The 14,751-nt window shown below is 43.0% G+C and overlaps 1 protein-coding gene across 1 annotated transcript in view; it reads right to left on the minus strand.

Annotated features, from left to right (window-relative positions):
• LOC311149749 (serine/threonine-protein kinase WNK2-like) overlaps window positions 1-14,751 on the minus strand; it is a 68,978-nt gene that overhangs the window by 35,512 nt on the left and 18,715 nt on the right. Inside the window, exons 3-5 of the mRNA XM_084186961.1 lie at window positions 12,368-12,540; window positions 11,793-12,013; window positions 11,522-11,679 (exon numbers count right to left, since the gene is read on the minus strand). Coding sequence (XP_084043087.1) covers window positions 11,522-11,679; window positions 11,793-12,013; window positions 12,368-12,540 — 552 coding nt within the window. The remainder of the gene's footprint in view (window positions 1-11,521; window positions 11,680-11,792; window positions 12,014-12,367; window positions 12,541-14,751) is intronic.

Genomic DNA, 14,751 nt, shown 5'->3' on the forward strand with positions numbered 1-14,751 from the left:
ATCAACCATTTATCGGATCATCAAGAACTTCAAGGAGAGAGGTTAAATTGTTGTGAAGAAGGCTTCAGGGCGCCCAAGAAAATCCAGCAAGTGCCAGGACAGTCTCCTAAAGTTGATTCAGCTGTGGGATCGGGGCACCACCAGTGCAGAGCTTGCTCAGGAATGGCAGCAGGCAGGTGTGAGTGCATCTGCACGCACAGTGAGGCGAAGACTTTTGGAGGATGGCCTGGTGTCAAGAAGGGCAGCGAGGAAGCCACTTCTCTCCAGGAAAAACATCAGGGACAGACTGATATTCTGCAAAAGGTACAGGGATTGGACTGCTGAGGACTGGGGTAAAGTCATTTTCTCTGATGAATCCCATTTCCGATTGTTTGGGGCATCCGGAAAAAAGCTTGTCCGGAGAAGACAAGGTGAGCGCTACCATCAGTCCTGTGTCATGCCAACAATAAAGCATCCTGAGACCATTCATGTGTGGGGTTGCTTCTCAGCAAAGGGAGTGGGCTCACTCACAATTCTGCCTAAGAACACAGCCATGAATAAAGAATGGTACCAACACATCCTCCGAGAGCAACTTCTCCCAACCATCCAAGAACAGTTTGGTGACGAACAATGCCTTTTCCAGCATGATGGAGCACTTTGCCATAAGGCAAAAGTGATAACTAAGTGGCTCGGGGAACAAAACATCGACATTTTGGGTCCATGGCTAGGAAACTCCCCAGATCTTAATCCCATTGAGAACTTGTGGTCAATCCTCAAGAGGCGGGTGGACAAACAAAAACCCACAAATTCTGACAAACTCCAAGCATTGATTATGCAAGAATGGGCTGCCATTAGTCAGGATTTGGCCGAGAAGTTAATTGACAGCATGCCAGGGCGGATTGCAGAGGTCTGGAAAAAGAAGGGTCAACACTGCAAATATTGACTTGTTGCATAAACTTAATGTAATTGTCAATAAAAGCCTTTGACACTTATGGAATGCTTGTAATTATACTTCAGTATACCATAGTAACATCTGACAAAAATATCTAAAAACACTGAAGCAGCACACTTTGTGAAGACCAATACTTGTGTATGTAAACTTCTGACCCACTGGAATTGTGATACAGTGAATTCTAAGTGAAATAATCTGTCTGTAAACAATTGTTGGAAAAATTACTTGTGTCATGCACAAAGTAGATGTCCTAACCGACTTGCCAAAATTATAGTTTGTTAACAAGAAATTTGTGGAGTGGTTGAAAAACAAGTTTAATGACTCCAACCTAAGTGTTTGTAAACTTCCGACTTCAACTATATAATTCACAAGAAGTGATGTGGTATATTGTTTATCATTTTTTGTGACCCGAATCTATTAACCAAAATATCACAGATGAGACAAATGTTCACCTGCCCCTTTAAGGGTGGGAGGTTACGGTGGTAATGCAAATCAAGTCATTTTGTACCTGTGAGATTGAGTCTGACCACTGTTGCCATGTTCGTGATTTTCCAGGTAAATTGGGCTACTTTGAAAACGATGTCACGGGTGAAAATGTATTGGTCGCGGGTTAAGGGTTTTTGGGCTATTTCTAAGTTGGTTAAAGAAAACGGGTATCAAGCAAAGTGTTTTATGCATGCTCAGTTCTTGGGTCTCGGGGGCTGCACGAGGGCAAATTTGAGACAGAAGTTATGGAACTCCCTCGCCTAGTTCTTTTTATGGGGAAAAGTCCTCAATGAAACTGACATTAAATGTGGAGAATGATACATTTGCCTCTGTTGGCCATCAAGTATTCTATTAATTTATATGCCATTGTAGGCTACCATTTAATACAATAAATATGTTGAAATGACGATATCACTGGAGTCATTGAAAATCAACGTGCCACTTGTGTAGCCTACCTGGAGCTGGAAAAACAATTTAATAAATAGCCTATAACGTCAGTTTATTATTGTTGTAGCCTTTTGTTATTATGCAATTATTAATGGACATGTTTACTTAATTAAATTGGAAGTCATCAAAGCTCTATCGCAATTGCCGATCAGTTGTCAGAATGCATTACGCATAGACGGTAACAGTAGCCAGATTAGGCTACACATAAAAAAAAAAAAAGTAAAAATATACAAACACTGGCTGTTGTTGACAAGCATATATACAGTACCAGTCAAAAGTTTGTACACCTACTCATTCAAGGGTTTTTCTTCATTTGTACTATTTTCTACATTGTAGAATAATAGTGAAGACATCAAAACTATGAAATAACACATATGGAATCATTTGTTAAACAAATCAAAATATATTTTAGATTTAAGATTCTTCAAATAGAAATCCTTTGCCTTGATGACAGCTTTGCACACTCCTGGCATTCTCTCAACCAGCTTAATCTGGAATGCTTTTCCAACAGTCTTGAAGGAGTTCCCACATATGCTGAGCACATGTTGGCTGCTTTTCCTTCACTCTGCCGTCCGACTTATCCCAAACCATCTCAATTGGGTTGAGGTCGGGGGATTGTGGAGGCCAGGTCATCTGATGCAGCACTCTCCTTCTTGGTAAAAGAGCCCTTACACAACCTGAAGCTGTGTTTGGTCATTGCCCTGTTGAAAAACAAATGATCGTCCCACTAAGCCCAAACCAGATGGGATGGCGTATCACTGCAGAATGCTGTGGTAGCCATGCTGGTTAAGTGTGCCTTGAATTCTAAATAAATCACAGACAGTGTCACCAGCAAAGCACCCCCACACCATAACACCTCCTCCTCCATGCTTTACGGTGGGAACTACACACGCAGACATCATCCGTTCACCCACACCGCGTCTCACAAAGACACGGCGGTTGGAACCAAAAATCTCCAATTTGGACTCCAGACCAAAGGACAAATTTCCACCTGTCTAATGTCCATTGCTCGTGTTTCTTGGCCCAAGCAGGTCTCTTCTTCTTATTAGTGTCCTTTAGTAGGGGTTTCTTAGCAGCAATTCGAATGTGAAGGCCTGATTCACACAGTCCCCTCTGAACAGTTGATGTTGAGATGTGTCTGACTTGAACTCTGTGAAGCATTTATTTGGGCTGCAATTTCTGAGGCTGGCAACTCTAATGAACTTATCCTCTGCAGCAGAGGTAACTCTGGGTCTTCCATTCCTGTGGCGGTCCTCATGAGAGCCAGTTCCATCATAGCGCTTGATGGTTTTTGCGACTGCACTTGAAGAAACTTTCGAAGTTCTTGAATTTATCCGGATTGACTGGCTGAATGTGTTAAAGTAATGATGGACTGCCGTTTCTCTTTGCTCATTTGAGCCGTTCTTGCCATAATACGGACTTGGTCTTTTACCAAATAGGGCTATCTTCTGTATACCTCCCCCCCCCCCCCCCCCCCCCCAACCCCACCTTGTCACAACACAACTGATTGGCTCAAATGCATTAAGGAAAGAAATTCCACAAATTAACTTTTAACAAGGCACACCTGTTAATTGAAATGCATTCCAGGTGACTACCTCATGAAGTTGGTTGAGAGAATGCCAAGAGAGTGCAAAGCTGTCATCAAGGCAAAGGGTGGCTATTTGAAGATTCTCAAATATAAAATATACTTTGATTTGTTTAACACTTTTTTGGTTACTACATGATTTCATATGTGTTATTTCATAGTTTTGATCTCTTCACTATTATTCTACAATATAGAAAATATAAAAATAAAGAAAAACCCTTGAATCAGTAGGTGTGTCCAAACCTTTGACTGGTAATATACAGTTGAAGTCGGAAGTTTACATACACTTAGGTTGGAGTCATTAAAACTAATTTTTCAACCACTCCACAAATTTCTTGTTAACAAACTATAGTTTTGGCAAGTCGGTTAGGACATCTACTTTGTGCATGACACAAGTAATTTTTCCAACAATTGTTTATAGACAGATTATTTCACTTAGAATTCACTGTATCACAATTCCAGTGGGTCAGAAGTTTACATACACTAAGTAGACTGTGCCTTTAAACAGCTTGGAAAAGTCCAGAAAATGATGTCATGGCTATAGAAGCTTCTGATAGGCTATTTGACATCATTTGAGTCAATTGGAGGTGTACCTGTGGATGTATTTCAAGGCCTACCTTCAAACTCAGTGCTTCTTTGCTTGACATCATGGGAAAATCAGAAGAAATCAGCCAAGACCTCAGAAAAACAATTATAGACCTCCACAAGTCTGGTTCATCCTTGGGAGCAATTTCCAAACGTCTGAAGGTACCACGTTCATCTGTACAAACAATAGTACACAAGTATAAACACCATGGGACCACGCAGCCGTCATACCGCTCAGGAAGGAGACGCGTTCTGTCTCCTAGAGATGAACGTACTTTGGTGCGAAAAGTGCAAATCAATCCCAGAACAACATCAAAGGACCTTGTGAAGATGCTGGAGGAAACAGGTACAAAAGTATCTATATCCACAGTAATACGAGTCCTATATCGACATAACCTGAAAGGCCGCTCAGCAAGGAAGAAGCCACTGCTCCAAAACCGCCATAAAAAAGCCAGACTATGGTTTGCAACTGCACATGGGGACAAAGATCGTACTATTTGGAGAAATGTCCTCTGGTCTGATGAAACAAAAATAGAACTGTTTGGCCATAATGACCATCGTTATGTTTGGAGGAAAAAGGGGGGCCTTGCAAGCCGAAGAACACCTTCCCAACCGTGAAGCACGGGGGTGGCAGCATCATGCTGTGGAGGTGCTTTGCTGCAGGAGGGCCTGGTGCACTTCACAAAATAGATGGCATCATGAGGAAGGAAATTATGTGGATATATTGAAGCAACATCTCAAGACATCAGTCAGGAAGTTAAAGCTTGGTTGCAAATGGGTCTTCCAAATGAACAATGACCCCAACCATACTTCCAAAGTTGTGGAAAAATGGCTTAAGGACAACAAAGTCAAGGTATTGGAGTGGCCATCACAAAGCCCTGACCTCAATCCTATACAAAATAAGTGGGCAGTTACACCAGCTCTGTCAGGAGGAATGGGCCAAAATTCACCCAACTTATTGTGGGAAGCTTGTGGAAGGCTACCCAAAACGTTTGACCCAAGTTAAACAATTTATAGGCAATGCTACCAAATACTAATTGAGTGTATGTAAACTACTGACCCACTGGGAATGTGATGAAAGAAATAAAAGCTGAAATAAATAATTCCCTCTACCATTATTCAGACATTTCACATTCTTAAAATAAAGTGGTGATCCTAACTGACCTAAGACAGGGAATTTTTACTAGGATTAAATGTCAGGAATTGTGAAAAACTGAGTTTAAATGTATTTGGCTAAGGTGTATGTAAACTTCCGACTTCAACTGTATGTATGTATGTATGTATCTATATATATACACACACACACACACACACACACACACACACACACACACACACACACTACCGTTCAAAAGTTTGGGGTCACTTAGAAATGTCCTTGTTTTCGAAAGAAAATCCCGGAGTCGCCTCTTCACTGTTGACGTTGAGACTGGTGTTTTGGTGGGTACTATTTAATGAAGCTGCCAGTTGAGGACCTGTGAGGTGCCTGTTTCTCAAACTAGACACTAATGTATTTGTCCTCTTGCTCAGTTGTGCACCAGGGCCTCCCACTCCTCTTTCTATTCTGGTTAGAGCCAGTTTGCGCTGTTCTGTGAAGGGAGTAGTACACAGCGTTATACGAGATCTTCAGTTTCTTGGCAATTTCTCGCATGGAATAGCCTTCATTTCTCAGAACAAGAATAGAATGAAGAGTTTCCGAAGAAAGTTCTTTGTTTCAGCCTGTAATCGAATCCACAATTGTTGATGCTCCAGATACTCAACTAGTCTCAAGAAGGCCAATTTTATTGCTTCTTTAAATCAGCACAACAGTTTTTAGCTGTGCTAACATAAAATGATAAACTTGGATTAGCAAACACAACGTGCCATTGGAACACAGGACTGATGGTTGCTGATAATGGGCCTCTGTACGCCTATGTAGATATTCCATTAAAAATCAGCCGTTTCCAGCTACAATAGCCATTTACAACATTAACAATGTCTACACTGTATTTCTGATCAATTTGATGTTATTTTAAATGGACAAAAAAAAAATTGCTTTTCTTTCAAAAACAAGGACATTTCTAAGTGACCCAAAACTTTTGAACGGTAGTGTGTGTGTGTGTGTGTGTGTGTGTGTGTGTATATACACAGTGGTGAGAACAAGTATTTGATACACTGCCGATTTTGCAGGTTTTCCTACTTACAAAGCATGTAGAGGTCTGCAATTTTTATCATAGGTACACTTCAACGGTGAGAGACGGAATCTAAAACAAAAATCTAGAAAATCACATTGTATGATTTTTAAGTAATTAATTTGCATTTTATTGCATGACATCAGTATTTGATACATCAGAAAAGCAGAACTTAATATTTGGTACAGAAACCTTTGTTTGCAATTACAGAGATCATACGTTTCCTGAAGGTCTTGACCAGGTTTGCACACACTGCAGCAGGGATTTTGGCCCACTCCTCCATACAGACCTTCTCCAGATCCTTCAGGTTTCGGGGCTGTCGCTGGGCAATACGGACTATCAGCTCCCTCCAAAGATTTTCTATTGGGTTCAGGTCTGGAGACTGGCTAGGCCACTCCAGGACCTTCAGATGCTTCTTACGGAGCCACTCCTTAGTTGCCCTGGCTGTGTGTTTCAGGTCGTTGTCATGCTGGAAGACCCAGCCACGACCCATCTTCAATGCTCTTACTGAGGGAAAGAGGTTGTTGGCCAAGATCTCGCGATACATGGCCCCATCCATCCTCCCCTCAATACGGTGCAGTCGTCCTGTCCCCTTTGCAGAAAAGCATCCCCAAATAATGATGTTTCCACCTCCATGCTTCACGGTTGGGATGGTGTTCTTGGGGTTGTACTCATCCTTCTTCCTCCAAACACGGCAAGTGTAGTTTAGACCAAAAAGCTCTATTTTTGTCTCTTCAGACCACATGACCTTCTCCCATTCCTCCTCTGGATCGGCAAACTTCAGACGGGCCTGGACATGCGCTGGCTTGAGCAGGGGGACCTTGCGTGCGCTGCAGGATTTTAATCCATGACGGCGTAGTGTGTTACTAATGGTTTTCTTTGAGACTGTGGTCCCAGCTCTCTTCAGGTCATTGACCAGGTCCTGCCATGTAGTTCTGGGCTGATCCCTCACCTTCCTCATGATCCTTGATGCCCCACGAGGTGAGATCTTGCATGGAGCCCCAGACCGAGGGTGATTGACCGTCATCTTGAACTTCTTCCATTTTCTAATAATTGCGCCAACAGTTGTTGCCTTCTCACCAAGCTGCTTGCCTATTGTCCTGTAGCCCATCCCAGCCTTGTGCAGGTCTACAATTGTATCTCTGATGTCCTTACACAGCTCTCTGGTCTTGGCCATTGTGGAGAGGTTGGAGTCTGTTTGATTGAGTGTGTGGACAGGTGTCTTTTATACAGGTAACGAGTTCAAACAGGTGCAGTTAATACAGGTAATGAGTGGAGAACAGGAGGGCTTCTTAAAGAAAAACTAACAGGTCTGTGAGAGCCGGAATTCTTACTGGTTGGTAGGTGATCAAATACTTATGTCATGCAATAAAATGCAAATTAATTACTTAAAAATCATACAATGTGATTTTCTGGATTTTTGTTTTAGATTCCGTCTCTCACAGTTGAAGTGTACCTATGATAAAAATGACAGACCTCTACATGCTTTGTAAATAGGAAAACCTGCAAAATCGGCAGTGTATCAAATACTTGTTCTCCCCACTGTATACACACACACACACACACACACACCACAGGAGGCGGCTGAGGGGAGATTGGCTCATAATAATGGCCGGAGCGGAGCAAATGGAATGGCATCAAACACCTGGAAACCATGTGTTTGATCCCATTCCACTGATTTCGCACGAGTGATTTCTACGAGCCTGTTCTCCCCATATAAGGTGCCACAGACCTCCTGTGATATATACATCATTATTAATATTGAATTCACGGATTTAAATTATGAGCCCATCCTCAGTAGCCTATTCCAGCAGGCTATTGGGAAACACAAGCACTTCTTACCTCGAAATCGCCTCGCTATTCATGTTGAATAAATGTGTGTCTGTTTGAACTAAGCAAGCTGCTAAATCGTTCAGTTTACATCTTGCCTACATCTTGTCTAGGCTACTGTAGACTATCTGAAATGAGATGTAGGCCTATCAGGGGATGATATAGGCTACCTCTATCTGCGCAAACCATGGCAAAGTTGAATTACAATCATAAACCCAGATTTGAATCTGTAGCCTATGCCTATTGAAATGACAAGTCAATCTCGCAAATGGGCCATTTATAACGTTTGTAGTCAACATCTGGCACATAATAATAGAACAATTGCCAGAAAACAGCCTAACATTGTTTTTTTAATGTTCATCCAAGTGTTTCTTGCTCAGAGACTGAGATCCTCTGTTCAACTTTCATCACTCAAACTCCCCTGTCAGATGTATCTATAGTTAAAGCCGTGGTATATCAGACCATATACCACGGTTTTGACCATTTAATTTTTTTACTGTTCTAATTACGTTGATAACCAGTTTATAATAGCAATAAGGCACCCTGGGGGTTTGTGGTATATGGCCGATATACCACGGCTAACGAATGTATTCAGGCACTACGTGTTGTGTCATGCTTAAGAACAGCCCTTAGCCATGGTATACTCGCCATTTACCATACCTCCTTGTGCCTTATTGCTTAAATCCTAGCAGTCAAACAAGTTAAATCGACATCCATTGACGGAAAATGATCTGGCGAGTTAAATAAGGGAAAATTATATTTTATCTTGCGACATATTCAAATTCCTTTATTACGTCATGTCATAGCTCACAATAATTATTATTTTGAGGAAAACCGAATTTTGCTTCTAACGTCGTTACAAGTTACAATTTAGGCCTTTTGGGCAGGACCTGGCAACCCTGAGTCTGACTAGTAGTAGAAGAGTTGTCTTCTCTTCCCTAGTAGTTGAAATTCAAACATAGAAAAACAATGTAGCTTTTGAACAAAAGTATGTAAATGGCCAAGAAACACAAGGACAAAGTCTCACTTCAGTAGACTTTAGTTTCAAGTAAATTAGACCAGCTTTTATGCCTGTGCACAGCGCTTCTAAAAATGAATCTTTCACTCAGCTCTTCACGTGCGCACAGCCCAGCCAGGCAGTGTTGCAGCGCGAGGTGGGAAAGGCTATATAGGATTCGTAGTTCTTTGACTTTGTGCGATTAATTTACCAGCTATGAAACAAAAACGGCAGAAATACTTTGAAACAGCTACTGCAGCATTTATTTTACTAATATATATACACACACACACATATACATACATATATATACATACATACACACAGTATCTCACAAAAGTGAGTACACCCCTCACATTTTTGTAAATATTTGAGTATATCTTTTCATGTGACAACACTGAAGAAATGATACTTTGCTACAATGTAAAGTAGTGAGTGTACAGCTTGTATAACAGTGTAAATTAGCTGTCCCCTCAAAATAACTCAACACACAGCCATTAATGTCTAAACCGCTGGCAACAAAAGTGAGTACACCCCTAAGTGAAAATGTCAAAATTGGGCCAAATTAGCAATTTTCCCTCCCCGGTGTCATGTGACTCGTTAGTGTTACAAGGTCTCAGGTGTGTTAAATCTGGTGTCATCGCTCTCACACTCCCTCATACTGGTCGGTCACTGGAAGTTCAACATGGCACCTCATGGCAAAGAACTCTGAGGATCTGAAAAAAAGATGGCCTGGGCTATAAGAAGATTGCCAAGACCCTGAAACTGAGCTGCAGCACGGTGGCCAAGGCCATACAGCGGTTTAACAGGACAGGTTCCACTCAGAACAGGCCTCGCCATTGTCGACCAAAGAAGTTGAGTGCACGTGCTCAGCGTCATATCCAGAGGTTGTCTTTGGGAAATAGACATATGAGTGCTGCCAGCATTGCTGCAGAGGTTGAAGGGGTGGGGGGGTCAGCCTGTCAGTGCTCAGACCATACGCCGCACACTGCATCAAATTGGTCTGCATGGCTGTCGTCCCAGAAGGAAGCCTCTTCTAAAGATGATGCACAAGAAAGCCCGCAAACAGTTTGCTGAAGACAAGCAGACTAAGGACATGGATTACTGGAACCATGTCCTGTGGTCTGATGAGACCAAGATAAACTTATTTGGTTCAGATGGTGTCAAGCGTGTGTGGCGGCAACCAGGTGACGAGTACAAAGACAAGTGTGTCTTGCCTACAGTCAAACATGGTGGTGGGAGTGTCATGGTCTGGAGCTGCATGAGTGCTGCCGGCACTGGGGAGCTACAGTTCATTGAGGGCACCATGAATGCCAACATGTACTGTGACATAATGAAGCAGAGCATGATCCCCTCCCTTCGGAGACTGGGCCGCAGGGCAGTATTTCAACATGATAACGACCCCAAACACACCTCCAATACGACCACTGCCTTGCTAAAGAAGCTGAGGGTAAAGGTGATGGACTGGCCAAGCATGTCTCCAGACCTAAACCCTATTGAGCATCTGTGGGGCATCCTCAAACGGAAGGTGGAGGAGTGCAAGGTCTCTAACATCCACCAGCTCCGTGATGTCGTCATGGAGGAGTGGAAGAGGACTCCAGTGGCAACCTGTGAAGCTCTGGTGAACTCCATGCCCAAGAGGATTAAGGCAGTGCTGGAAAATGATGGTGGCCACACAAAATATTCACACTTTGGGCCCAATTTGGACATTTTCACTTAGGGGTGTACTCACTTTTGTTGCCAGCGGTTTAGACATTAATGGCTGTGTGTTGTGTTATTTTGAGGGGACAGCTAATTTACACTGTTATACAAGCTGTACACTCACTACTTTACATTGTAGCAAAGTGTCATTTCTTCAGTGTTGTCACATGAAAAGATATACTCAAATATTTACAAAAATGTGAGGGGTGTACTCACTTCTGTGAGATACTGTAATATATATAATCATAACTGACTATTTTTATTCACAAATGCGAGTGAAATGCTCGCACTGTGGAGCCCTGACCACCAGCCAACTAGGCTGGTGAAATAGACATCTTACCCGCCAATGCCAAAATCTACCCGCATTTGGCAGGTGTTAATTTTAGGCCCTGATGTCAACTCCTATTATTTCACACAGAGTGAGTCCATGTAACTTTTTATGTGTTTCGTTAAGCCAAATTTAACTGAACTAAATTAGGCTTGCCTAAACAAAAAGGCTGAATACTTGTTCATGACTATATTTTAGTTATACATTTGTTTAATGAAAGAAATAAAAAAATATTCCACTTTGACATTAAGGGTATTTTGTGTATATTGTTGGCAAAACATGAAAATGAAATAAAATGTTAATCCTCTTTGTAACACAAAATGTGAAAAAAATCCAAGAGGTCTGAATACTTTTGCAAGGCATTGTAGTCACAGTGCTACCATTTTTGTGTCTATCCTAGTTGTGAGAGTTCTACCTCTATACAAGCTGAATTGGTGTACATGTTAAAATGTGGACTCACGCTGGTGACTTTGCGATAGATCTGTGCAGCATTCTGGCACTCCGAGTAGGGGTACTCCGAGGTCGCCATCTCCAGCATGCACATCCCAAAGGCATAGACATCCACTGCTTCGTCATAGTGCTCCTCATACATCTCTGGGGCCATGAACTCTGGGGTGCCTGGGAGGACAGGGGTCAAAGGTTAGAAAGGAGGAAATTATTAGAATCTGGAGGGAGGCTAATAAAGGACGAGACACCAGGTATTACTGATGCAGTCTGGTTGGATCTCCTACCTATGACACTCTTGGCGAAGGAGGCCCTCTTGAGTGTGGCCAGGCCCAGGTCTCCGATCTTGACGGAGCCGGTGGGGCCCGTGATGAAAATGTTGTCACACTTCAGGTCCCTGTGGATGATAGGAGGGTCCCGGGTGTGGAGGAAGTGGAGGCCCTTTAGAATCTGCCTACACCAACTCCTTAAGACCTTGGGCTTCATCACCTTGAAGCGCTTCAGATACCTACAGGAGGAGAGGACCACAGTATCACCATTCAAACATTCTACAGTCTTGGGATTGATAATCCACTAAATAAATAAGGGGTAACTTGGGGCTAACTTGGAGCAAATATAAATGTGCATATCACACCCATGCCTCTTTTTGCAGTACTAGGGATACAAACTAAAATGGGGACAAAAACAAACTTAGTCATCTCATCAATGATAAATAATACTCCAGCACACGTTGACTGGTTGGTTGGGGGAATGAATTTAAAAATGTATGTGTGCTGCGTTAATGACTAGATGCAGCCCAGTTATAGCCTATTCCGTTGACCATCATCTCTCCCATCTCCAGCAGGTCTTATAGCACACTCACGTTTTGAGTGTGCCGGAGGTCATGAGCTCCGTTACCAGGACGATGCACTTCTTCCCTTTGAGGGGTGACTCCCAGAAGTCGTAGAAGCGGACGATGTTGGGGTGCTGCAGCCCCTTCAGCATTTCTGCCTCCTCCTTAAACCGCTGACGCTCCACTTTTGTCAGCTTACGGTCCTGAGGGAGGGGAAGGAAGGGGACAGAGAGGTCACACCAAATCCAGGCATGTGGCCAGGAGATCAAAGAAAATGAGGGAAAATATGCCTGGTTGGCCCTTGGTAATTTCCAAATGTTCTACAGAATCAATGTCACAAAACTGTGAATATAGTGGTAGGAGGGGAGGAAAACACTTCAGAGATCATGTGAAATGAAGAGGTCATTAACATCAGAGCATTTCCAGAGGGCCCTATAAGCAGGATGGGAGAGTGGGCCTACAGTATGTGCAGGAAGCGCTTCCCTTGCTGTTTGTCCGTCTGGTATCAGTGTGTCTGTCATATTCAGCTCACTAATTGGAGCATAGGTTTGACCCAGCTGGTCACCCCAGGGCAATGACTACTTTGGGAAATGAGGACCAGTACGGTCGGTGGAGAATAAGGGGTGTAAGCATGGCTCAGAGCAAATACACACTGGCTGCAGAGCACCATGTGGTCTACAGTAGGAGGAGAGGACCACAGTATTTTTATTTAATTTTTTTATTTCACCTTTATTTAACCAGGTAAGCCAGTTGAGAACAAGTTCTCATTTACAACTGCGACCTGGCCAAGATAAAGCAAAGCAGTGCGATAAAAACAACACAGAGTTAAATATGGGGTAAACAAAACATAAAGTCAAAAATACAACAGAAAATATATATACACAGTGTGTTCAAATGTAGCAAGTTATGGAGGTAAGGCAATAAATAGGCCATAGTGAAAAATAATTACAATTTAGTATTAACACTGGAATGATAGATGTACAAGAGATGGCGGCAGGTAGCTTAGTGGGTAAGAGCGTTGTGCCAGTAACCGAAAGGTCGCTGGTTCTAATCCCCGAGCCAACTAGGTGAAAAATCTGTCGATGTGCCCTTAAGCAAGGCACTTAACCCTAATTGCTCATGTAAGTCGCTCTGGATAAGAGCGTCTGCTAAATGACGTAAATGTAAATGATGTACAAATAGAGATACTGGGGTGCAAATGAGCAAAATAAATAACAATATGGGGATGAGGTAGTTGGGTGGGCTAATTTCAGATGGGCTGTGTACAGGTGCAGTGATCGGTAAGGTGCTCTGACAACTGATGCTTAAAGTTAGTGAGGGAGATAAGAGTCTCCAGCTTCAGAGATTTTTGCAATTCGTTCCAGTCATTTGCAGCAGAGAACTGGAAGGAATGGCGACCAAAGGAGGTGTTTGCTTTGGGGATGACCAGTGAGATATACCTGCTGGAGCGCATACTATGGATGGGTGTTGCTATGGTGACCAATGAGCTAAGATAAGGCGGGGATTTGCCTAGCAGTGATTTATAGATGACCTGGAGCCAGTGGGTTTGGCGACGAATATGTAGTGAGGACCAGCCAACAAGAGCGTACAGGTCACAGTGGTGGGTAGTATATGGGGCTTTGGTGACAAAACGGATGGCACTGTGATAGACTACATCCAATTTGCTGAGTAGAGTGTTGGAGGCTATTTTGTAAATGACATCGCCGAAGTCAAGGATCGGTAGGATAGTCAGTTTAACGAGGGCATGTTTGGCAGCATGAGTGAAGGAGGCTTTGTTGTGAAATAGGAAGCCGATTCTAGATTTAACTTTGGATTGGAGATGCTTAATGTGAGTCTGGAAGGAGAGTTTACAGTCTAACCAGACACCTAGGTATTTGTAGTTGTCCACATAATCTAGGTCAGACCCGCCGAGAGTAGTGATTCTAGTCGGGTGGGTGGGCGGGTGCCAGCAGCGTTCGATTGAAGAGCATGCATTTAGTTTTACTAGTGTTTAAGAGCAGTTGGAGGCTACGGAAGGAGTGTTGTATGGCATTGAAGCTCGTTTGGAGGTTTGTTAACACAGTGTCCAATGAAGGGCCAGATGTATACAAAATGGTGTCGTCTGCGTAGAGGTGGATCTGAGAGTCACCAGCAGCAAGAGCGACATTGATATACACAGAGAAAAGAGTCGGCCCGAGAATTGAACCCTGTGGCACCCCCATAGAGACTGCCATTGGTCCAGACAACAGGCCCTCCGATTTGACACATTGAAATCTATCTGAGAAGTAGTTGGTGAACCAGGCAAGGCAGACATTTGAGAAACCAAGGCTATTTAGTCTGCCAATAAGAATGCGGTGGTTGACAGAGTCGAAAGCCTTGGCCAGGTAGATGAAGACGGCTGCACAGCACTGTCTATTATCGATCGCGGTTATAAT

The sequence above is a fragment of the Coregonus lavaretus genome (assembly GCF_964263955.1).
Source record: "Coregonus lavaretus genome assembly, chromosome: 22".
Lineage (NCBI taxonomy): Eukaryota > Metazoa > Chordata > Actinopteri > Salmoniformes > Salmonidae > Coregonus > Coregonus lavaretus.